The 26932-nt window shown below is 38.6% G+C and overlaps 1 protein-coding gene across 1 annotated transcript in view; it reads left to right on the forward strand.

Annotated features, from left to right (window-relative positions):
- The window catches only part of STARD13 (StAR related lipid transfer domain containing 13), a 494525-nt gene that overhangs the window by 170419 nt on the left and 297174 nt on the right, over window positions 1-26932 (forward strand). The window contains exon 3 of the mRNA XM_058670870.1: window positions 16846-16879. Coding sequence (XP_058526853.1) covers window positions 16846-16879 — 34 coding nt within the window. The remainder of the gene's footprint in view (window positions 1-16845; window positions 16880-26932) is intronic.

Raw genomic sequence — 26932 nt, forward strand, 5'->3', positions numbered from 1 at the left:
TGTTCTCCAGCAAAACCAATTTTCCATATGTTTGATTTTTCTTTTTCTTATGAATTTACCCTTTTGGCCACAATCATATTTTGTTTCTTTTTGTTCCTTGTTGTCATGTCAAGTTTGGGCTCAGTTTGCTAGCTTCCTAGCTGTTTTCCATCATTTTTTCCTTTTGTTTTGTGGCTTCCAATGTAATTTTCATGTCTGCATTGTTACTGTGTTTCTCTTCTGGGCCCTGACAGCCATCCTTTGGTCTTTTAAGTGGTTTCATAACCTATTGTTTTAATAACTGTATTTCTTTTTTTAACTTAAATATTTTGAAAGACAATTTTGTCTGTGATTTTCTTCAGACTATGGAGAACTATGATTGCGTATTTTTATTGAGCTTCTCTGACTTGTTTATCTGTGGTGTAGGCTTGTTTTGTTGTCTGACCCACACGTCACACAGACATGTGGGGTGTTTTTTTTTCCCAGATTTCCTTATGTCTGCCCCCAGAGGTTGCTTTGTTGTTATTACTCAGACTTGAATATGAGCCTAGGGCTGAGGTTGAGTATGAATCAGAGCAATTTGTTGTCTTGTCATCAATGCTCTGTCATCTAGTCTGTAATTTCCTTTGCACTGAATGCAACTTCTCTCTCACTTTTTGAAATTCTTGAAAACTTCAGTGGTGCCAAGTCATCAGGTAGTAATTTCTTTAAGCTTTGGGAGCTCTATGGTGGCTGCTGTCTCGGCTGCTCTACTCTGCCATTCTAGAGTGTCATGGACTGAATTCTAACTCAGCCTTAGTCTCCATACACTGCTATTAAAAAAATGCCATGATAGAATCATTTGCAGCAAAAGGAGTTTATTTTTTATGCTTCTGGAGGCTGGATTCCATTTTCAAACACCAGAAAATCTGGTTTCTGGTGAAGGCACACACTCACTGTGCTGTCACATGATAGAAGAGATCAGGGAGCTCCATAGAGCTAATCAATAAAGGTATATAGATTGCATTCATGATCTGATCACCTCCCCAAGCCCCATTTCCTCTAGCATCAGATTGGGGATGTTTTAAAATTCGTTCTTTTCTTTTCTTTTCTTTTCTTTTCTTTTCTTTTCTTTTCTTTTCTTTCTTTCTTTCTTTCTTTCTTTCTCTCTTTCTTTCTTTCTTTCTTTCTTTCTTTCTTTCTTTCTTTCTTTCTTTCTTTCTTTCTTTCTTTCTTTCTTTCAAAAGGCAAGGACAGTGGGATGAAAGGAGGGAGGGAAGAGAGAGAGAGAGAGAGACACTCTGCGTGCTCTCCCTAATGTCCACAACAGCTGGGGGAGGGCTGAGGCTAAAAGCAGGAGCCAAGGACTCCGTTCAGGATTCCTCTTTGGGTAGCTGCAACCCAATTACTTGAGTTTTCACCACTCCTTCCCAGGATGTACAGTAGCAGGAAGCTGAGATCAGAAACCTGAAACTTGAGCATCTTCATTGACATCATCTAAAAGAATTGTTTTGCTTCTTGGAAAGTCAGAGTTACAGAGGAATAGCAGAGAGAGAGATCTTTCATCGTCTGGTTCAATCCTTATACAACTGAAGCCGGGCTTGGCTGAAGCCAGAAACCAGGACCTTCATCTGGTTCTCCACATGAGTGCTGGGGTCCAAGCACTTGGGCCATGTTCCACTGCTTTCCCAGATGCATTATTAGGGAGCGAGACTGTGGGTGAAGCAGTTGAGACTTGGATGGCATCCATAAAGAATGCTAGCTTAACCTGCTATGCCACAACACCAGCCCTAATTGATACATTAAGTGCTAGACCAAACAATCACCAGGTTGATTAAAACCTGAAAGTTGAAGCAGGTACAGACATTCAAATCATAACAACACCCAAATAAGAAATCTAATCCCAAACTTCCTGATTGCTTGTGGATATAGGGCATTTAAAAAGGTCCTTTACATCAGTTGTGCCCCTGACCTGAGTATGCGGTATTCATCCTTCCTCACTGGTATCCTGAGGATGAGGAAAAGGCCACGCAGAGAAAAGGCTGCCTGAGGACACAGCAAGCAGCAGCTGGCTGCCAGCTAAGGAGAGAGGTCTAGCAAGAAAACCAACCTTATGACACCTTGGAAAGCTCAGCCTCCAGAACTGTGAGAAAATACGTTTCTCTTGCTGAAGTCATCCTGTCTGGTATTTTGTTATGGCTGCTCCATCAGACTAATACCTAGCTTGAAAGGAGTCATAAACAACCTGTAACAAATGAGCACGGCTGTATTCCAAGAGAGCCTTATTCACCAACATTGAAAACTGGGTATCATCTAATTATCTCATGTTAGGAAATACTATTCTTTTTCTTGATATTCTTGTTACTTTTTGGACACTTAAAGTAAAACTCAATTGTCAGCTCAAGAAAGAACAAAAAGAGTCAGCGGACCCAGATGTGGCTGACATGCTGTGGTCTCAAAAGGCATTTAGATCCATAGCGAAGTTCAGCAAATATCAAGCCTTTGCAATAACATCTGGTAAACGGTTCTTCTTTGCCTCCTGGACTCCTGCTTCACTTCTGGGGGTGGAGAGTAATATGGCAACTGTTGTGGCCCCGCCTTCCCTAACAACATGCAAGGGTACTCCCTTCTTTTCCCAGACTCTGCTGTTATGGATGTTCTAATTGAATGATCGTGGGTTAGGTCTCGCTTGGAGAAGTCCGCATTCAGTCCTGGCTTCTTCGCGCCATGTCCTTGATTTGGCAGCGCTTTCTGCTGTCATTGACTTCTGTGTGTCACAGGCTGTCGTTTAAGTTTGGGTGCATATTTTTATTTTATTGGTCATGGATGGTTGTTTTTTTCTTCCTCCTGTTTTCCATTATGTCAACTGCAGTTTAGGACTGGGATAAAGTAAAAATTCTTGTATTTACTCATCCTGGAATGGAAGTCAAACAAACGTTTCTACACAGTTGGGAATGTGTCTTTCTCCATCTTCCCAGAGAGCAACCCATGTCCAGGCCAGAGTTGAAATGCTAATCATCTCAAGATTCCCCATCCCTGCCTTCACACATGCCTGCAATTTCCAAAACAGCCTCCTCTGCTTCAGCCTTGCTTCCCATTAATTTATTCTGTACTTTGCAACAAAATGATCTTATTCTGTTGCAGATCTGAGCATGCCACTGTCTTGCTCAGAACTCTTCAATAGAAGCTTTATTCTTAGGACAGGCTCTAGATAGAGTCAGGCACACAGTAATGATTCCATAGATATCTGTTAAAGGGAAGATCATGAGGAGCTAAGATAGCTTATTGAGTGCAGAATTCTTTTTCAACAGCTAATTAAATTTTCAATTGTCTCGATTTTTCTGTCTATAAATAGCTACTTTTGACCATAAAACTAAAACAGGATTGTGCATGAATGTGGTGATTTAGTTTTTTTTTTCCCAGAAGCAGATAGCAGAATAGGATTAGATTGTGTTATACTTATTGAGTAAAGAAGTAAGCAGGTGTGAAGGACCCGCAAAGCTAAGAATGGTTGCCTGATACAGCTGACATCAGGAAGAGGGACGTGGGGGTCAGTACACACTGCCTTTCAGGCAAGGTTTAGCTAGACCAATGGAGAGTCTTGAAGCCAAAACCTGTTTGGTTACCTCTCTCTCAAAAAAACCTGCAAAAGTACTTCAAAAATTTAATGGAAATGGGATTAAAATATGTGTGTTCCCCCAGGCTCACACTTGTCCGGTGTGAGCAGCCTGAAGGAAATCTAGCCTCTGCAGTACAGGGTTATAGGTGAAGAGCAGAAGCTGTGTGTTTTCCTAGTCACTACACCTAGGAAGCCCTTTGAGTTGTTAGGCTAGGATACATTAAAATAAGCACAAGGAAAAAAGTTTCTTTCCGTTTTGCCTGGCCTGTCTATTTAGCCTGCCGATAATACATCGTAAACTTACCAACCTTGCTTTTGGAAGCCTGTTGCTGCCGAGATCCTTTCATCCCTTTTGCCACTCAGCAACACCTTTCACAGAGCTTGGCAGGAACAGAGAAGCCCAAATTCGGGCTGTGCCTCTCTTGTGGAGTTAGCAGAGTCCAAAATCCTCTTTCCCCTGAGTCTTCATTTTCCTTTTAATTTTTGGTGGGGAGAAGGTAGAGTAATGCTTTTCCTTCTCAAATAGCAAAAGGCAGCAGATTACATATGCAAGTGTTTTCATCCAAAGATTAATGTGAATTTACATTGGACCAATATATTTAATCTCTATTGACCTGTTCATAAAGAGTTGGCCTTTTTTTGTGTGGCTTTCAGATTCAAAATGAAAAAGAAACATTTAATACAGGATTCACCAGTGTGTTCTCTTTACCTAGATGAACACATATACTAAGAGGGTGGTTTTTATTTTTTATGGCACTTACCTGGGAAATTACTTGAGCTTGGCCCAGATAGTGCAGTCAGCCTTCCAGACTGTGACAACTCCAGGCCTCTGTGTGCCGAGTCGGGTGACGTAGTTACTCTCCGTCTAGACTCAGCTGAGCAAGTCAAGCTCTAAGAGCTATGAGACATAGCAGGCACTTGAGAGAGTACGTGCATTTTTATTTTGTAACCTACAACCACGGAGAAAAGCATGAAATATCTGGGAATAAATTTAACCAAAAGCGTAGAAGACCTTTATGAAGAAAATTACAAAACACTCAAAAAACAAATAGAACAAGACCTCGAAAGATGGAACAACATCCCATGATCCTGGATAGGCAAAATTAGTATCATCAAAATGTCTATACTATCAAAAGCAATATATACATTCAATACAATCCCAATCAAATTACCCACAGCATTCTTGATCGAACTGGAAAAAATGATACACAGATTCATCTGGAAACACAAAACAACACGAATAGCCAGAACGACTCTGAAGAACAGGAACTTAACAGGGGGAATCACAGTACCGGATCTATGGACATACTATAGGGCGGTGGTCATCAAAACAGCCTGGTACTGGCACAAAGATAGGAAGATCAGAGGAACAGAATAGAAACAAAAGATGGAAACCCACACAGATACAGTCAATTAATCTTTGACAAAAAGACAGACAACAACCCAAGCAAATGGAAAGGACTGTTCAATAAATGCTGCTGGGACAACTGGTTGATAGCCTGCAGAAACAAAAAGATAGACCCACATCTCTCACCATACACCAAGATCGAATCTAAATGGATGAAAGACCTAAACCTACATCCAGAAACCTTCAAACTTTTGGAAGAAAATGTTGGAAACACACAGCAACACTTAGGGGTAGGCCCTGACTTCCTAAAAAAGACTCCAAAAGCAGTAGAAATCAAGACCAAAATAAACAATTGGGACCTCATCAAACCAAGAAGCTTTTGTACAGCTAGAGAAACAATCAACAAAGCAAAAAAACAACCTACAGAATGGGAGATCTTTGCACACTACATAGGAGATAGAGGGCTGATCTCCAGAATATACAAAGATCTCCAGAGAAACCAAAACACCAGAACAAACAAACTGCTCAAGAAATGGGCAGACATTTCACAAAAGAACAAACCCAAATGGCAAACAAGCATATGAAAAAATGCTCAAGTTCCCTGGCAATAAGGGAAATCCAAATGAAGACAACAATGAGGTACCATCTAACTCCAGTAAGGATGGCACACATACATAATACCACCAACACTTGCTGGCGAGGATGTGGGGAAAAGGGATCCCTTCTCCACTGCTGGTGGGACTGCAGACTTGTACAGCCTCTATGGGAATCAGTTTGGCGAATACTCAAACAACGGAAAATCAACATACCATATGATCCAGCAATAGCACTCCTAGGGATATATCCAAAACATCTCCTACACAAGAAACCAACATGCACGCCTATGTTCATAGCAGCACAATCTCAATCGCAAAAACCTGGAAGCAGCCAAAATGCCCATCAATACAAGACTGGATAAGAAAGCTATGGTTCATCTACTCCATGGAATACTACTCAGCTATTAAAAAAAACGAAATGCAGTTCTTTGTGGTCAAATGGGCCTGACTGGAGTCCATCATGCTAAGAGAAATGAACCAATCCCAAAAGGTTAAATACCACATGTTTGCCTTAATCTGAGATGAAAAGATGACAACTTGGAAGATAGTACCTGTATATTGTAATATTAGTGCAATCTCTAACAACTTGTATCCAATGCAATAAGATAATGCGATATAATCTATAAACCAACAATTAATGTCAGAATACTTAAGATCAACATCGAAAAACTGTAAAACCTACTATACCCTCAATACGCTATGTTAACCTGTAATGGGGGGGGAATGCAGGGAAATCTTTCAGGACCATAAAAAGAGCGGGAAAAAAGTACAATATAGCCTATCAAGATCAAATCTGGTAATTCATAGACAACAGACTCAAAGCGGCACTAAACAACAATAAAACTACTATACCAATGCATGAGGGGGGAATCGGGTGAGATCCTGACAACCTCTTAACAGGAGGTCATGTGCGTGGAGCAGGGGGACACTCCAGAATGGAGCAGGTGGTAAGGAGGAAGCTTGGATCCCAACCATGAAGACTCCCAGACCTTCACCACAAACTATTAATATGAGCAACAAGGACTATATCCCAACTGCCAAGGAGGCCACAGGGAATTGGATGCCCTCGGAGGCCGAGTACTCTGAGGTCACCCACCCCCAACCGGAGCTTCCGCAGGGGATGGAAGAAGTCCAAACACTACCATGCAGAAACCAACGTCATCGGAAAGACAACCAGAAGCCCTGAGCGGTCCGCAGAAACAGAAGAACAATAAATGTCCTTCGGGACCAGGGAGGAGAGCTTTCTCTGGTCCGAGCCTGGCTCCACCTCTGGACCCCCGCCCTCCCTCGCAATGACCATCAGGATCGCTTCGAAAACCCCTCACAGCAAACAAACAATCATACAAACTAAAAAAAAAAAAAAAAAAAAAAAAAAAAAAAAAAAAACCCTAAAATAAATAGACAAACAACAGAAAGTAGAGCTTGGAATCTGACAGGAAAGAGCTGACGTGGATTGGCTCATGCCTCGCTGGGTGGGACACAAAGATTAGTTACTCCTCATCATGGTGTTGAGGATTTTCCTGCACACTCCCCACCCCCCCAAAAAAAAATGTTCTGCACCTTAAATGTCGACAGATGTCTTGCTAGAGTTGCAAACCAGTCTAGACTATCCTAAAATCTGCCAAGATCAGCAAAATTATACTTCAACACAACAAATGGCTAAATACTAAAATGAAATAGACACGAGACAGCTGAATGGTACCTTATAGCCATTTTAAGGTATATAGCAGCCGGTCCTGTATATAAACTAAAATTGAAATGTCAATGAGCTAATCATAGGTTGTGGTTAGGACTTGCTTTTTTTTTTTTTTTTTAACATACTGGTTACTCAAAACCATGTCAATTCCATAATGTTGCAGATTGCTGTTGATGTTATATTGGGACTCTTAATTGACTGTGATGATATTCTGCCAGCTCTAACTTCAGACCAGAGATGGTCTCCCCAAGAAACTGTTCAACCCATCTGGACAATAAGTAGCTGGACTCTATGCTTGGTATATGTTTGCAAGGAAAGAATCTTGATTGAATTTGAACTGTAATACTGCATCAAGGTGGAGGAATCCACCAGGGGGGAGGGGCGTGGGGAGGGGTGAGGGGATTCCCAGAGCCTATGAAACTGTCACATAATGCAAAATAATTAATAAAAAAAAGGAAAAGAAAATAAAGAATTGAATAAAATGTGCCATGGTAACCTTAACAGTTGGCAGCAGTGAGCTATAAAAGCAAACCTACAAGCCAAGGCAAATGCGGTTGTGAAGCAGTCCAAACCAAACCCTGGGTTTTGATCTCCCCTCATGGACACCTAAAAGTAAGGTGCTGGGTCTGATTACTAAATGATGAGCCTGTGATGTGATGGAATTACTCTTTTCCATGGCTTCTTTCTTGTTAAGCAATGTTGGAGAGTTCTTCAAAAAGCTCATGGAATATGCATGTCAGGGAAAAACATACATGGATTTCAAAAGTTTTTGCAACAAAATAGACTGAATTTTTTTCTTCTGTTTTCTATGAACCTTTTGAAACCCCTCAATATTTTAAACTTAAAGCTGAAATGAATATAGATGTTCATAAGTGTTCAAGGTTCCCCATTTTTCCTGAATGCATAGATTTAGCATGTTATGATGGTACTAGATTCTACAGATAATAGATAGTATGTAAGCTCAATTTATTTTTCACATTCTTATAATGTGCACATTATTCTCTCCAGTTTATCTATAGTAAAACTAAGACAAATGACAACCATCTGCTCATATAATTGCTGAAAGTTGGATTCATGGCTCAGCTCAAATCTAACACGTCTAATTTAAAAAAACCCAAGTTTGAACCTCCGGCAGGCAGCTACCCCACTGCCTGCCGGGGGGCCTTGGGATGGCCACGCCTCAAGCCTGGGAACACACAGTAGCTACCACGTACACTTGGGGAGCTGCTCCAGGGCGGCCAGTGCGCCATTTGGTGCCAGGCTCCGCCTGCTGGCCGCCCGGCCAGAGAGTTTTTCATTTTTGGTTCATTGACCTGCTGCCTGGGAGGCTCCCTCCTGAACCCACAGTGCTGGGGGCGTGAAGCACTGTGCTTGCTAATAACCTGATCTCTGAACACCTCAAAGTCTCTTTGGGGATCCCTTCAATCAAAATGGAGGAAACAGAATGCTGGCAATGAGGGAATCCCAAATGAACTTGAGGCTTGCACCTAATGGTCCTCAGAGCAACCACGGGCAGGAGCGTGATTTACGGCTAGGAACAGGCCCAAACTGGGAGGTAAGGGGACACCACAACTGGGATGAGGCTCCCACCAAGGAGTGTATGTGCTGGAATGGGGGCTGTGTTCTATCTAGGAAACAGTTGTAGTCACCCGAGGCACTAGTGTGGGCTGGGATTGGATGCACCAGGCCGGTTCAGATCCCAATACCATCTGGTGTTATGGAGAACCAGGGTAGATGTGGGACTGACTAGGCTGGGTCTCACTCCTCTTCTGAGCCATGTGTGAGCTGTATGTGGGTATGGACGAGCCATGGCTGGGCTGAAACATCCAACAACAAGAACCAGAATGGGGTGAAAGCCAGCCAGGAAAAACCACTGTTCTTGCTAGGACAGGAGGTGAACTGAGTAGGGCTGGCTCAAGAACCCCCTGGCAAGCGCAAAATCTGGCATTGGGAGGGGCTCTGATGGAGGAGCCTGGCAACTCCTCTGGCAGGACACAGTCCCTGCAGGTAAGCGCAAGAAGCTTGGTAGGAAACAGCCCAGAATAGGCCATGGAAAGTTGATGTAAGGGCCGAAAAAGACTGGACTGCAACACCCATTGGTTCCAGTGCAACTCGGGACTGAAAACAGAACCAACACAGCAACTGCAACCACCAGCTGATCGGGGTGATGGACTGCGCCGGGCCCTGTGCTTGCTAGAACATACAAAAAACTAATCTGGGAATACCTCAAAGTATCTTTGGAGACCTCCGCAATCGAACTGCTGGACTCAGAACTCTAACCAAGAAAAGACAGAAGACAGAACGGGACAGTCATTCATCTCAGCTATATGTTGGCAGCAAATTATGGGGCAAACGGAGACTTTATGATGGACCATGTCAATCAGTGGACGACCTAATCGAGCGAAACTGGCAGCGATTCATAACTGGAGAACTATTAACACCACTTGGGCACATATCTCAGAGCATGCCCCACATCCGGGACTTGGGGTGGGCGGGAAACCGGGTGGGGCTTCTCCCTCAACATCCCCCTTTACCTCAGATGCATGATGGAAACAATATGGACATAATGGCGTTGCCCACTTTCCTATCCCCCTGAACCTCTTTTTCTTTTTTTTTCTTCTTTTTCCTTTAACTGTAATTAACTATGTAAAGATTGTCAACAGCAATACAATAAAAAGAAAAAAATTTAAAAAAAAATTAAAAAAAAAAATAAAATAAAATAAAAAACCCAAGTCTTTCTAACTCAGGGTGGGTGTCACTGATCTGGAATGCTTGGGACCACGTGTGTTTCAGATTAGGAAATTTTTAGAATTTTGAAATATTTGCGTATATACATGGTCCCAAGTATTTCAGATTAGGTACCTTGGGACAGGTATCCAAGTCTAAACATGAAATTCATTAATCTTTCATATATTCTTTACACACACACCCAGAAGATAATTTTGTATATTTTCTTAATCATTTTATGTATGAAACAAAATTTTATGGGGAGTCCTCACTTCTGCTACCATTTGGTACTCAAAATATTTCAGATTTGTAGCATTTTGGATATTAGATTTTTATATTAGTGATAACTTATAAATTATGCTTAAAGCAAATAGGAGCAAATTAATTCTACAAAAGAAGAGAGTTTTTAGTTCGTGTGGTTTTTGAAGTTTGGGAAAACATCAAAAACTTGTCAAGATGCAAAATTTCTTGGATCATCATTTTAGAAGAAACTTTGTTAACCAATATCGACCCAAGGAAATTCTTCAATCAGGTTTTTTGTTGTTATTAACAGACTTCACTTACACATTCCTTTCTTTCTTCGTTTTTGCATTTCTGGAACTTGACCCAAGCCTATATAAAGCATGCACACACAGAGGAAACAAGTGGCCTCTTTATATAAACTAATTAAGAGGGAAATGAAGCCACCCAAATGTAGTCTAGACCATCTGTGGTCTATGATAAATAGCGGAACTACAGTCATGTTTTCTGCTTAAATGTTGAGTGTAAAACATAAAGTTCTTTTTATTAACACCAGATGTCAAAAACGCTTATTAAAATGCCATGGTTTATTAAATAGCATCATGGTAGACTCACTTTCCTAGTAAGGCCTTTTATTGCACCAGATCATATGTCAGAAAAAATGTATTACTATTTCAAATATATGAACACTAATAATACATAAAGGTACTTTAAAAGTTTATGGAACGTGGAGTTAAAAAATGATTTTATGGGCCTGGCGTGGTAGCTAATAACTGAAGTCCTGGCCTTGCACGCACCATTGTTCCATATGAGCACCGGTTTGTATCCCAGTGGCCCCACTTCACTTCCAGCTCCCTGCTTCTGGCATGGGAAAGCAGTCAAGGACGGCCGAAAACCTTGGGCCCCTGCACCTGCGTGGGAGACCCAGAAGAGGCTCTGGGCTTCTGTCTTCAGATTGACTCAGCTCTGGCCATTGCGGCCACTTGTTGAAGTTCTTCCTCGCTTCTTCTCTCCTGTTTGTATATCTAACTTTCCAATAAAAATAAAATAAATCTTAAAAAAAGATGGTTTTATTTTGATGTAAAAAATCTATACATGGTTTTTCTTCTTTTTAATATGAGCTTTAAGTTCTATTTACTCATTAACTTTTTTTTTAGATTATCTCATGATACAATTCCATAGGCTCTGGGATTTCCCTTAACCCCTTTCTAAAACCCTCCCCCACACTGATTTCCCCTATATTTTTACAATAGTGTAGTCCTTCATAAGCAGTCATAAGCCCATTATTCTGCTATTTACGTGTATCCTGATGTTACAGGTGTGGAAAACAGCAGAGAGTCCAGCATCCTGTTGTCAAGATATATTTAACAGTTGCATTGGGAGTCCATCTCTGATCTGAAAGTAGAGATACACACTGCATTTTATCCTCACATCTGGATATGATAGTCTCCATTACACAGTTACTACACATCGCTTTAAATGAAAAGCCATAAAGGTCAGCAACACTCATTGTCCATGAACTTTTTGAAGACCCCTTGTTCATATGGATTTCAAAATTTTTGCAATAAAATGAACTTCTTATATTTCCATCTTCTATAAAATTTTGAAGTACCTTCACTTACCAAAATTCACATTTATAAATGGACATATTTGTACACTATAGACTGATCTCAAATATAGTAAAAAATGTAGGATACAAAAGTAGATTTTTATTTGATTTATGTTTAAGATTTATCGATATTTCTAGGTGGTACTGAAAATAAGTTCAGATATACAGAAAATAAAAGTAAAGTTTAAAGTTACAGAATGAATTTTATCTATCCTTTTTAAAAGCTTTTGCTCCTTTCTTTCATGCCAATTGTTTCTCATCCTTCCTACCCACTCAGATTACTTCAGCCTTTTCTCTTCTTGAGTGAAAGGTTAGGGAAGGGATGGCTTAGACAACTAAACAGGGACCACTCTAGAAATCTTTGCACAAATACAGAGTTTCATAAGCTTTTCTTCTAGGTCATTATCAAAATTTTGTAAATTAAGTCAATTAGAATTTGAGGTAGTGAAAAAGAAATATACATCTTCATTTAAATTTATCATCTGATATTTTAACTTTATGAATACAATTTTTTGTATTTTATTTATTTTCATTTTATTTGAGAGACAGAGAGAAACACATGAAATACAAACATTCGCACACTGACCTGCGGAGAGGTGGGGGAGGGAGGGGTGGGAGGGAGGAAGGGGCAGAGAGAGTGAGACAGAGAGAAAGAATCCTTCATCTGCTGGTTCATTCTCCAAATTTCTGCTATTGCCAGGACTGGGTCATGCTGAAGCCAACAGCCAGGAACTTTATCCTGGCATCCCTTGTGGATGACAGGGCATCCAGTTACTTGAGCTATCACTGTTGTCTTCAAGGTGACAATCAGCAGGAAGCAAGACTCAGAAGTGGGCCAGGACTCAAACCTAGGCATTCCCTTCTGAGACGTGCACTTCGCCACTGCTTAGTATACATCTGTCTGCCCTTTTTAATTTTGTTAAAACTCTAACAAGCAGGGATTTCTAAAATAACTCTGCAATTATAGATCATAATGCTTTGAAATGCCTTTCCTTAACACTTATATCTATAATTTGTACATGGTTTATTAGTTCACATGAAGGGGATTTAGTAAAAATGCCTTTTTTTTTGTTTCTTTAAGTTATAGTTAACCTAAACAAAGTCAGTCAACCTTAAATTACTCAGGACAACCTCAAATTGTAATAATAACATCCCTTTTATTTGTCTAAGGAAACCAACATTTTCTTGATAATCTGATGATTAACCTTTTCCATTCATTTTTACTCAGACTTTAGTCAGTAATATTCAAATGAGTGTCACCATTGAATGTAATCTATTGAGTTTGAACTGAGCAGGTGGATTCTGGATAAAGGAAAGGGTAAATAGTAAAATAGCTTACACGTTGACCCAAGAATTCATTTACTTGGGATTTTATCAGCTGCTTCGTCTGAGGCTTATATGAGGGTGTTAGGAACAAACCAGCCCTTTGTGTTTCAGAAGTAGCAGGTGTTGAACAGTTTTCTAGTTCAACTCATACAATAATAGTTAATGTATTTGCCCTAAGGGATACAGCCTTGCAATAAAAAGTTATCTGAGTGTTCATATAGTTATCTACTCTAGTTCCATATTTTAATCTGGCATATTTGGGTATGTGGGTGAAGGATACATATTTGGATGGAAAATATTGCAAAAACAATTATATTTTAAATCTAACTTTATCGCAAAATAAACAACTCAAATATTTTATTTTTAACTTATCAATGTGAATTGTGGTTATCTGTAATTACAGTGACTTTGGAGGTATTCGAAAATTTGTAGTGCACTCCAAATAAGGCAAATGACTCCTAAATGTGTTCAAAGGAATTTATTACTAATCAAAAGGGAGTAAAGCCACTGAGATGCATATTGTGACAAATAGTAAAGCTACAGTCATGTTTTCTTCAGGGGAATTATTAGATAATTCTAACAATCCCTGAAACATGATTGTTCTAGAGTTTTTCTAGGGCTCCTAAATTTCTAGGTTGACCCACTTACCTGCTATCAGACATGTACACAGATAAAAACAGGATCAAGAGTGCAGCATAGTGCTGCAAATGTGTATTTCCATGGACCGATTAAGAACTCATATACATTTGCTACATAAAATGTCCAGAGAAATTATCCACTGGTGGTAATTTAATCTGCTGGTGTCAGTGAATAACTCACATAATCCCACATTCTGCTCCAAAGTATACCTTTGTTTATTATTTCCAGATCTAAATATAATTTCATGATTATTAGCTGAGTGTAAATGATTATATGCAGGATGGTAACATTTTCCTTATTACCTACCTATATGTCACATTTCAGATCTTAGAGATAGTGCCTTAACGTGTTATGTGGATGGGGTCTAAAGAGTTTTCATGCTATTGCTTTAATTTGCGAACATATGACTGTGAAGTGGGAGGCAGCAAAAGGTTTACCACAAGTGGTCACAGCAGAATGTGTGTATTTACCGATTTTTTTGAAGAGGTCTTTTAAAAGCTTTTTAGAAAGATGCCAAGTACATGCAGATTATTGTGCAAAAATTGCCATCTTCTTCCACAAAATTGCTTCTTACCTTGGGAGACTGAAACTCTACCCAGCAACAACAGCTCCCCATCCTCTTTCCCCTTCAATGTGGTAATTTGAAATGAATGTTTTTATACCAAAATGCTAGTATGTATTCAAAATGAAGTCTATGTTCATCATCACATTTATGAATGTTTTAAAGTTAGCATATTGTAGAAAATACATGTGAGATATTTAATCTTGTTTCATCAGTTTTCCCAGGAAATGAGGGTCCCTGGACCTCTACTTTTAGCTTTTTAGTTACTACTGAAATACTTACATGCCCCACATGTTCCTTGTCAAGTATCTCTAGCATCTTTGAATGTTAATATTTTCATGTATCAATTAACTTCAGACATTTAGTTTCATCCTACTGGGTTATTTCTATATTATAGGATTGTTAAAACCATATCATTTTATGTTGGGGCTTTAATTGATTGGGATGATACTCTGCCAGCTCTACCTTTAGACCAAAGATGGTCTCACCAAGAAACCGTTGAACTTACCAGGACCGTAAAACGCTGGACTTTATGCTTGGTAAATAATTCCAATGAACGAATCTCAACTGAATTTGAACTGTGGTAATGCAACAAGGTGGAGGAATCCACCATGGGGGGAAGGTTTGGGGAGAGGTGAGGGGAATCCCAGTGCCTATGACACTGTGTCACATAATGCAATGTAATTAATAAAATAAAGGAAATTTAAAAAAAGAAAATTAAAAACCATATCATTGCATTTTAAAAATGCTTATTACTTTATTATGTTTTGGTAACACATCTTTTATTGCTTTCTAATCCACTTTTCACATCAAATAATTATGATGTAAACTTGCTTTCAAACCAGTCAGAACCATTTAAATATGACATGTTATTCCATTTAGATTGGATCTCATTTAGAAGATTAAGTAGCCACCCTCTTACTATTGGAGAAATATGGAAAACATCCTTTGCCTCCCACTTGCCATGGATCACAAAGTCTGAAGTTTTAGCACTCAAGGTTAATGTCTTGATGTTTACAATCAGATGCACTTTCTTTATTTTTAATTTTATTTTTGATGATGTTTACATAGCTGAGAAGGATGCATGCCCATATTGACCACTGATGAGGGTGGAGAGGGTTGAGTTATGGGGGAGGGTGAATGAGACAATTGTTTCCAATTTTCTCTTTAAATATGTGAATATATGTTTTCAGTGTGTGAAATGTGAAATACACATTTTAAATGGTTCTTCTCAGAAAGAGTTTGAGTATTTGCTTTTACCCCAGGGCAAATAAGAACAGCTCTAGAACAGAGAGAAAAAGAGAAACACAGAGAATTTCACAAAGGAGAGAGAAGGTAATGCAATGTCAAGGACAGAGCTTAACCACGTTGGTGTTCTGCCTCCCTGGTTTTCTGACTCCAAAGGAGGGGTATTTGCCTGATGCTCTGAAAAGTTAGAAATGCATAAACCTTTGTTTTGCAGAGTTTCTTTCAGAATAAACAGCAGATATTTGCTGCATGCCTCTTCTGTGCCACACACGGGGCTCAGTGCATCATGCAGCTGATTGCATCTGTTATAACTCAGAGCAACCCTGTTGCACTGGAGAAAAATATGAGGCTGAGAGAAATTTGGTAACTTTCTTAAGATCAGACAGTCAGTAACTGTCTATATGATTATTAAAATATGATCTTAAACACTGAAGTGTATTGATCCTGATTGTACACTAAAATATGTTTATTTTTTTAATTGACAAAATAATTGTACATATTTTGGGGTGTGGTATGCGATCATTCAACACCTTAGGTTATCCATTGCTTCAAGCATTCATGATTTCTTCTTGATGAGCACAAAGACCCCATTAAATTAAGAGGCATGGTGTGCAATTAGATAGTGAGTGATTACATCAAAATAGGTAGAAGAGAGGCTTGTGAATGTTTTCTCACAGAAAAGAAGAATGGGCTGATTATACAAAATATAAGTAAGAATAAGTGTATTCTTACTTATAAGAAGTATGTAGAACATACATATTAAGAATAAGAAGAATGTAGGTAAAAGGCAAGCCCGTCACAAAAACCAGCCGAAACAACAGGAGAGGTAGAAAACACAGAGTGGGAGCAGGAAGTCCAGGAAGGTCAAGCTTCAGAAGAGGAAGACACCTTCATTGCTGCTCTGTAGCTGCTGATAGGTCACGTGAGACGGGAGCTGGCTTAGTACCAGGGAGCCCATTGGTGAATGAGGCAACGGAGCACTGGACACTTATTAGACCTCGGTTTTCTTAAATGGGCACATGGTGTCACCTAAATCTTCAATCAAAGAAAACTAAATGTAATGCATCTTCCCCCATGAGGGTGTTATGTTTATGATTCCAAAAGTCTTCTGTCATCCCTAAAATCATTCAATATTAATATCTCAAATTTTCTTAAATCCCTAAAGGTCCTTTGGTTATAATTTGACAATCTGGTTTTTGTTTCAGACTTGGTGATGAGATTTTTGACTAAAGCTTTATGGTTTTGAGATCTTAAGAATTGTGATTATTGTTTTACAGGTGTTCTTGGACAAACGAAGCAGAGAAAGAGCAGGTGAGTCTCCATGATGGTTTTACCGTTGTTTGTAAAAGTTGTTTGAAGAGCTTTGTCTTTCCTTGTTAGAAGCATGCCACATGTCTTGCTGAGCCACTGGTAGAAGGACGCTTTGCATAGCTAGCCTTTCCTTTGAGAGATGAGTGACAGAGTAAGAATTACATGAAGAAACTGAGTTTGTATACATGCTGAGAAGAAAAGGCCTCTTGAGAATGAAGCATGTAGGAGAGAAGAGGTTCTATTTGTGTGGCTTCTGTATTCAGACATCCAAATACTTTATGACTTTATTAAATTTCTTAATTTAATGACCATGTTCCCAAGCGGCTAATGGTTCCCTGAGTCACTCTTTCTCACCAACACTTTGATAGCTCTTGTTTATCTCTTGATTTGCCCCGCCATTGTGGATAAAATCTTGTGAAATCTGCTTTCAGTGCTTGTTGCACACACAACTCATACACAATCCATACACAAAGGAATCCTTTCCGAATGTCTTGTGTGATGTCACTTTGTGTTTCATATCTTGAAGATTATGTGCTTCTGGACTAGTTCATGTACAAGCTAAAACCTCTGTGTTTGTACCTTGCCACCTGGTTTTCCTGGTTTTTAAATTATCTTGTCAAGGAATGACTCTAAAAGTGAGAACATGATGCTACCCTTATCTGGATTGGTAACTTTCACCTTTTCCATCTTTTTATACTCATTTTCCTATAATCTGTTGATGTCAGTTTTAACTAATTATGCAGAAATTCAAGCTCTCAGCTTCAGTTCCAGTGAGTATCAGCACTGGATTTTGGGGAGTGAGTCATGGGTTATCATCTGGCCCTGGGGAATACTGGCAAAGGGCTCTTTACATTCAACCATGGGTCACAGTGACTTGATCCCATGGAAGGGTCTTCTGTGAGTCTGCTGAGCTCAACAGCTATTCTGCTACCATCACCAAATAAAACTTGTCCCTGCCTTTCTATGAAATCTGTACGGCATCCCTGTGTGTGATTTTTGCCTGTGTCCACTTTCTGTTTTATTTAGGACTATAGCTATATATAATCCACAACCACTTGACAGCCAAATGGGACACAAAGCTCTCTTTCGAAATCACATGCATGTGTCCAGATAGTAAATTAGGCCAAAAGAAGAAGAATCTCCTGTTCTTCATCTTGCTTGTTGAAATTCCAACCTGAATTCAAGGAACGAATCGTGCATTTATGTCAGCAAAGAATGTGATTCATTCCAGAAACGTCCAACTGTGGAATTTACAGGAAAACTGTGAGGATTTAAGACAAAGTGTTTTCCTGGAGATTTGCTAGCTAGAAGGTGGCAGAGCTATTCTTTTTTCATGCTACCTACATACCCAAATTGTTATAGGTAAAGAATATTTTTTCATCCTATAAATGCTGGTCAAGAAAGTAAGAAGCATTTGAAATTCACTTCTGGCCAAAACTGATCAGGATTTGTCCAGTAAATTAAATCTCCCTGAGCAAGTTCAGTCATGGAGGCTGTGTTGGAGTATAAGAGCCCTAGTCTGGATGCAGGGCTTGCTTGCAAGTGTTCAAGCATCCCTTGGTTCACCAGCAATTGAGTTGTTAGCTGCTTAACTACTTCGCTACTTAGGATTTTGTTTTGGTAAAAATAAGTAAGTAAACAGGTAAGCAGACCTGCAAAACCAGGAAAGGGTTAAAGCAATTTTTACATAAATATTTGTGAAAAGCCCTCAGGGAGTAGGGAATAATGGTGAAGGCTCTCTGGGAAAGAGTATTTCTGCATTTGCAAATCACAGCAGAGTTTTTAAATCCTAATTCAAGTTTCCATGCAAAGATACAATACCAAATTTAGAATTTTTCAATTACTCTTAGCCTCTTTTGCTTTTTTAAAAATCCAATCTTTCAAATTAAATTAACTAATTTCAATGATTGATGGTCATTCCATTTTGCTATTGGTAAAATACAAAATTGCTTCTCTCATTTCTCTCTATTTTTAACTTAAATAAGATGCAGAGCGAGCATTGGGCAAGGCACCACTTGAGACACTGAAACCCCAGAGTGCTTGAGCTGATTTCCTGACTGCGTTCACGTTTCCAGTTTCCTGCTAATAAAACCCTGGGAGGCAGCAGATGATCAGTCAAATGCTTGAGTCCCTGTCTCCCCTTTGGGAGATCTGGATTGAGTCCCCGGCTCCCACGCATTTGCAGATTAAATCGGCAATAGTTTTCTCAGTCTTTTGGTGGAGATATCCACATTTCTTACTTGTCTCCCTGTCACGGATTCTTGACTGACGTATCTTAAGAATTTTCCTTCTGCATGTTTTCTCAGAAGTGTAATATGGCAGTCAGACTGAAGAGGCCACTACGTATATACAGTTGAGGGGCCTAGTATAACATAGAAGAAGGATGTGATGAAGACCCAAGCACACTGTGTAGCATTAGAAGTGGACCACCCTTTTCATTTAAAACGTTTCCAATCTACATTCTCCTCTGACTGTAGTTACCGGTTTGAATGAGTGTGGGTTCCCATATAACAGCAGTGTCAAGCAGAGAGCATGAACAATCAAAGGCCAGTCACTGTCACTACTTTCCTAACAGGTGAAGACAGTCACCAATAATTAACCATACTTTTTTCGCTTTTTTTTAATGGCTACACTGTCCATTAGGACCAAATGATCTTAGGCTAGTGATGAAGAACGCATCTACTATGGCAATGGAGTGATAAATTCCTGGAGTTTGTGTCTACCACTCCATGCTTCCATTAGAAACAAGGCACTGTGATGTGATTTCCCTCAGGGAATGAAAAGATGACCTGGTTTTGAACAGTGAGATATATGTTCATATATATGTACATACTTTCAGAATTTAAGCAAGTAATCACGGTTGATTTAGTCTTTGAGTTTCTCATTGTATGTGTTTTCATTTCTTCAATATTGTGCTTAGAAGACTACAGCCTACTTAAGTGTTGCCCAATGTGAGGAATATTTAGGTCTTACATGGCATTCTTGGCATACAACATACTGTTCATTTGAAGACTGTAATACATTTCTCTCTCTTATATAAAGTTTTTAAATGTAATGAAGATGAAATGACATCTGGAAAAGTTCACCTGCTTGTTTTGGTTTCTGAGAAATTTCACAAAAAGCAGCAGGGGCCGCTTCTGTCAGAACAGTGTCCAATGGGGCCAGTGGGGCTCCATGACCATGGTTCTTCATCCTTCCTGCCTGCACTGCAGTTACTTTCCGTCTTCTAGGTTTTGTGTTTTAATTATCCTTGTTCAGCCCATGATCAAAAACATGAAGAAACTGACAATGAAGCAACCTTACAAGAATTATAGATGTTGCAACCAGTCAAAAGACTAACCAGTTCCATTTCTCATGAACAAAAACATGTACAATGGAATGCACCTGTTCTGTTTCACTATGTATAGACAAATGTCTGATTCCAGCATGTTCTGGTACTCTTTAACAAAACCACATTGAAATTATAATTTCAATATTACATGGAGTGTTTACTGAATTTCTGCTGTGTTCCAGGCACTGTGCCAGGCATGAAAAATGCCAGCATAAGTAAGATAAAATGATTGCCCATATGAAAAAAAAAAACCTCCCTGATTTAAATGCTCCCAGAATTTCTTCAGTGAAACTATAGTTTTCAGTAAATGTGTAACTATTTAGCCAAATTTACAGTTTAGTACACTTTTTAAGTGGTGGTTTCCTATAGCTATAGAAGGAGATGGCAATGTGCTATGTGGCGAAGGGAAAGCATTGAATTGTGCCAAGAAGGACCTTGCTCTTACTTGATTGTAATTAGTCGGAATCTGTATTTTGGAAGCAAGAGCCACAGAAAGCTTAAGAGCTTAAAGATCTAGTTAAAATTCAATTTTTCTTTTCGTGTTTGAGTTGTATCAGTTTATTTCCTTGAAAGATATTCTTAGGTATTTAGCTTTGGTTAATACAAGCTGCCAGACTTAAATACAACTGGGGAAAGGAGAATGTTTTTTATTCCCCACTCCTGTCTCTAGCAGCTGGATTTCTTGGTCTTCTCCTAGTTTTCCAAACATTTACAAAAGAGCCCTGAGTAACAGGGTAGTCAAAGAAATTTCCCAGACAGGAAATATTTTGTTAATGTTTTGTTTAAAAATATCTATGTATGTATTTGAAATCCACAAATATGCACAGAGAGAGAGAGAGAGAGAGAGAGAGAGAGAGAGAGAGAGAGAGAGAGAGAGAGAGAATGGAAAGGTTTCATCTGCTGATTCACTCCCCAAATGATCTTAGTAGCCAGTTCTGTGTCAGGTGGAAGCCAGAAGCCTAGAACTCCATACAGTTCTCACACATACATGACAGGGGCTCAAGTAATTTAGCATTCTTCCACTGATTTCCTGGACAGGAAGCTGTGTTGGAAGTGATGCAGGCAGGACCGGAATCAACACTCCAGTGTGAGATGTTGGCATTAAAATCAGCAGCTTCATCCACTGTGCTGCAATGCTGACCTTGCAATTTGTGCTGATTCTTAAGATTTTGATGACTTTGCCTTGCCATTCTCTCTATCATACTGAGTGCCCCAATTTTAAGAGAATAAGCCTGAGATGATACAGAAAGGTCAGTTTTATTGAGTATGTGGTACGTATAGGAGAAACTTGATACATTCCTCCTGTGTGTCCATTCTTTAAATCCTCAGAACAACTCTGCAATGGAGGTAGTAGTACCCTCACCTGTAAGACAAGGGGGCTAAATGGTTCAGTGAGTATCAGTATTGGAAATAAGAGCTACTGTTTATTTCTCAGACTATGTACTTTTTACTAAGCAAATACTCCCCAAGAAATATGGGAGGTGGGGTATGAGTTTCTAGCATCCACAGGCTTCCTCTGTAGGGTTTTATGTATTCACAAATCTTCTTAGCAGGCCCTTAGATTCCTGATGAGGAAGGCAAAGAGGAAAAAGAATGAGAATAAACAAACCTAATGAAACTGTCTTCAATATAGATGTATTATACACATACAGATATTATATTGCTGCTGCTATTTAGTGCATGAACATGGCAGGAAGATTGTTAAATAACCCAAGCACAAAAATACAGTAAATATGGGACAAATTGATTTTGAGATTTGATTGTTTTCAACTATTGTGTATATTCTTGAAGAACAATGGCTTCTTTCTGCTTATTATTTGTTGAATTCCTTTTTTTGGTGAAAGTTTACAGTTATCTTTATAAAATGTATTGAAATTATGTCATTGTAAAAATCAAAAGGAAAAATAAGAAAGAAGGAGAAGGGAAGGTCGAAGTGTGGGCAGGAGGGAGACTAGGGTGAGGAGAATCATTATGCTTTTAAATCTGTGTAAATGAAATACATGGAATTTGCTCACCTTACAGAAATTTAAAAAATGTATTTTAAAAATTGTTAAAGTTAAGGACTTATTATTAATGATGATTGATGAACCCTTACTACTCTTATTTAAATGGCCCTTGTAAAAAATGGATCATTCAAAAATAACGAGTTTGAAGCAAAAACTAAGGAAATGCTTTGATCCCGTGGTGGCTGTCGCTTCACTAGTGTCGTCATAGGAAGCTGGACCTGAGCAAACCTTAAGTAAGGGCACACTGGGAGCTGGTGCCTCGCTCCTGAGGGCTTCTGGGGAAAGGGGATGGTTCTTCTATAAAGTAGGGGATGAGCTCCAGACCAGAAATCAGAAGAGCAGAAAGCAATTGCAATACTTGGTAATTTTTTCAAAGAATTATTTTTTAAAAATTTTTATTAGAAAGTCAGATATAAAGACAGGAGGAGAGACAGAGAAGATCTTCCATCCATTGATTCACTTGCCTAGTGGCCTCAATGACTGCAGTTACGCTGATCCAAAGCCAGGAGCCTGGAGCCTGGAGCCTGGAGCCTGGAGCCCGGAGCTTGGAGCCCGGAGCCTTCTCTGGGTCTCTTGGGTGCAGGGTCCCAAGGCTTTGGATCATCTTCGACTGCTTTCCCAGGCCATAAGCAGAGAGCTGGATGGAAAGTGGGGCCGCCTGAATATGAACCAGCACCCATTTTGGGATCCTAGTGCATGCAAGGTGAGGACTTTAACCACTAGGCTACTGCGCCAGGGCTGATACTTGGTAATTATTTGGCAATAGGCAAAGAATGTTATCTTGTGGAAAGAATTCCTTCTTTTTATAATCAATAATTTCTTCACAAAAGACACTAGAGAATCAATTTGTTGTTTTGTTCAAAGCCATTTTTTTAACCCATAGTAGATGTCTGTTGAAAAAAAAAATCCCTTTAGTCTTACTTTTTTATTTCATGATTTGAGAGAAAAATAAAATATTTTCTCTTTGACAATAAGATTTTATCTTGTGGTATGATGTCTAAAACATTAGTCTTTCTAATGTCTTTTGTTTGTACATTTATACTGGGAACAAAGCATTATTTGATTTTTACATTCTGCAATATACTTAGGGTTTATAGATAATTTGAGATTAGTCAGTTTTATTTTTATTTTTCTTGAAACATCAGTCTATATAAAAAGTACATTAAAGCAAATAGAACAGCAAAAAGGCAGCTATAATTCTGCTTTCAAGGTTTCCTTTTATTAGGCTGGTGCAATGGCTCAATTGGCTGATCCCACCCCCCCATAATGACTCCATGTGGGTGCCAGTTTGTGTCCGGCTGCTCCGCTTACCACCCAGCTTCTAGGTCACCTTAGGAAAGCAGTAGAGAAGGGCTTATAGGCTTGGGACCTTGCATCTGCATGGGAGACTCAGAAGAAGCTCCTGGATCCTGACTCGTGGCTTCGGATTGGCTTAGCTCCGGACGTTTGTGTCCATTCAGGAAGCGAACCAGTAGATGAAAGATCTTTCTCTTTCTCTCATTGTCTCTGTTAATCTGCCTTTCCAACAACAACAACAAAATGATTTTAAAAATTACCTTTTATCAATACGTTGTAGTCAAACATAATTTTGAAAGTACCATTCATACACCATTATTTACATTGTGATTTTAATGGGGAAAAAAAAATAGCCCTATTGAAAATTTTAACTCGACCATCACACTGGCATGTAATGTTATTACTACTACTTCTCTGGTACAGGTTTACCTCCAGAAATGAACTCTGTCTTTGGAAGTACTGGTACATACCAATGATTCATTTCTTGTAGGATTCAGTTGCTTTGTGGAACTTCTCCATATCCCTGGTATCTTACACATATCAGAACCTTATGTATTTTTTGAATGAATAAAATATTTGCGCATTTTATTTCTGTAACAACTCTGCGAGGTAAATAATGTAACTGTTATCTTGATTTTACAAAAACTAAGGTTAATAGTCTAAATCATTTGCCAAATGTTGCACATCTTTTCACTGGTAAATAAGAACTGACACTAAAATATTAGCTATTTTTTCTAGCATGATAAAAATGAGTATAATATAAGTTTTGCTTCTGTGATTCAAAACATCTTTCTGTGGTTTGATTGTAAGGCTGACCTTTTGAAAAGCTGCATATTCCACAACAGTGCAAATAGGAATATAATGCAATCCACAAATGAAAGCAAACAATATAATTTAGAATTTCCTCTTTCCCTTATCAAAAACAGATTAATCTTTTGTTATATTTATTTAGTTTTAATATTTAACATATTTTTAAGATTTTTGCCTCATTCATTTCAAATGAAGACATTATAATGTCTTCATATATATGTGTGTGTGTGTTTTCACAAGATATTAATATCACAAAGTCAGGGATTCAAGACAATGATTATAACATAGAGAAAAAAGTATAATGGCTTTTATATGATAGGATTCAGTGAAAAATCATCCACCTCATTTCACTCTATCTGTATCTCTCCCTATAAAATATGTATATATGTGTCATGTTGACATATTCCAAAATTAGAAAAAAAATATGATGTTTGTCTTTCTGGGTCTGGATTATTTCATTTAGAATAATGGATGGATGGAACTGGAGATTTTAAAAAAAAGATTTATTTGTTTTTATTCAAAAAACAGATTTAAGATAGAAGGAGAAAGAGAAATCTTCCAACTACTGGTTCACTTCCCAGTTGTCACAATGGCTGGAGCTGAGCCAATCTAGAGCCATGAGACAGAATCTTTATCAGGGTCTCCCATGTGTATGCTGAGGCCCAAGGAGCTGGACCATCCTCCACTGCTTTTCCAGGCCACATGCAGGGAGCTGGTTAGAAAGCGGAGCTACCAGGACACAAACTGGCACATACATGGGATGCCGGTGCCTGCAGGTAAAGGATTAGCCTGTTAAGCCTTGGCACTAGCCCCAAGGAGATTAATAACATTTTATTAAGTTATTTATTTCTAAAGGTTAATCTTTCTTTAAATATATCCACATTTCTGCTGAAGATTCAAAATCCAGCAAAACACTGAGATATTCTGAAAAGTCACATTTTGGCTGGTGGCTACCATCTTGGATAGTGTGGGTAAATGATTTGATCCCGGCAGAGAACAGCTTGGGGTGAATCAACTCCCAGTAAAGTCCATCATCACAACTTCCCTGGTAAAAGTCAGCAGAGCTCTCATGTGAGTCACAGTCTTTCCCTCCATACTCTTGATTTAAAATGCTTGTAGGGAATATTGATTTCTTAATGGGCTTGGTGAAAGCCCTCCTGCTTTTCTCTGCATACCAAAATATCATTTTTTTGTATTGTTCATTTGTTAATATAAGACTGAAAAATAGTAATATTTTTGGAGTTGGAACGCACAGTCACTGGAGTCAGAGAAGACTGAAAGTTTAGGCTCCTGGTGCTTATCACCTGGCCTTCCAGGGCACGTCACTTACCTGTTCACGCCTCCTTCCCCGAAGGTGAATGTGGATAATCACATACTGTTCAGCGTGATTATTATGAATGTCTTATGAGATAATAGAAACTTCTAGTATAATGCCTGAATATGGTCAATAAGTAGTTGTGACTTGCACTATTAATAGCTAATTGCATACAAAGTCTTGATAACCGCCTCCAATCACAACTTTGGTTATAGTGAGTACCTAAACCTTTCTTTGCTGATCAGTAACTGAGAACATATGGAGAAGCCAAAAGTTTCTGACATTTAAAGTGTCGAAGCTGATTCTTCATCAGTAAGCAGGAGCAAATCATGTTCTGTTTCCTCAGATATGAAACATGAAAAATAATTATTACAATATGGGAGAATTGGTTCACATTACTCGAACATTTTTTTCTTCCTACTTGAACATTTCTTTAAAAATATATAATAAGTAAGTGTATTGTTTTACTATTCCTAAAGACAATATGCTGAATATATATATATAATGCTGAATATATACATATATATTCATTATATATATAAACAATACAATACCTTGAAGATAATAAGTAAAATAAAAAGGAAAGTAGTTAAAAATTATCATGTCTTTAATAATTAATGCTCATCTTGTCTACCTTAGAAGATACAACAAATAGTCTGGTAGTCTCAATGAGCAATTTGAATTAAAAGAATTAAAACTAAGAGAGGCCATTTGGTGGACGAGTTGTAGATAAACAAAAGATTGGAGAGAAGGGTATAATTACAACAAAATCAGAGCTAGGATGAAGAATAATACACAAGCTTTTAAGCGTGTGATAGAAAGCAGAAGAAAATAACATAAATTAAAGATTAAATGCAAAAACAAATTGTCAGCCATCCAGAGTAAATGAGTTTGATATTCTTAGAGATGAGCTGGTTTTATTTATGTGCAGTGTCACAATAATTAGTTCCCTGTAGTATATGTAACATGAGATAAAGTTGAAAGAAAATAGCACCAAAAATATATTATGTTGCTTGAAATCCTACCCATGTTAATGCAGGCCGTGGGCCTTTTATGTAAAGCTATTCATTTCCTTCTCATGGACAGCATAAAATTGAGGATGAATTACAAAACTGAAGTCTACTGCAGAAAACAATAGCAATGTATAATTGATCTACGGAAACAATATCAAAAAGCTTTGAAAACACAAAATAAATAAATTATGAACCATAGATTGTCACAATCAACCATTTTAAAATAACTGCTACATAAGGATATTTACACGTACTTGGATACGGGAGAAATATCAGTCACAG

The sequence above is a fragment of the Ochotona princeps genome, chromosome 12 (assembly GCF_030435755.1).
Source record: "Ochotona princeps isolate mOchPri1 chromosome 12, mOchPri1.hap1, whole genome shotgun sequence".
In the NCBI taxonomy this organism is placed as follows: domain Eukaryota; kingdom Metazoa; phylum Chordata; class Mammalia; order Lagomorpha; family Ochotonidae; genus Ochotona; species Ochotona princeps.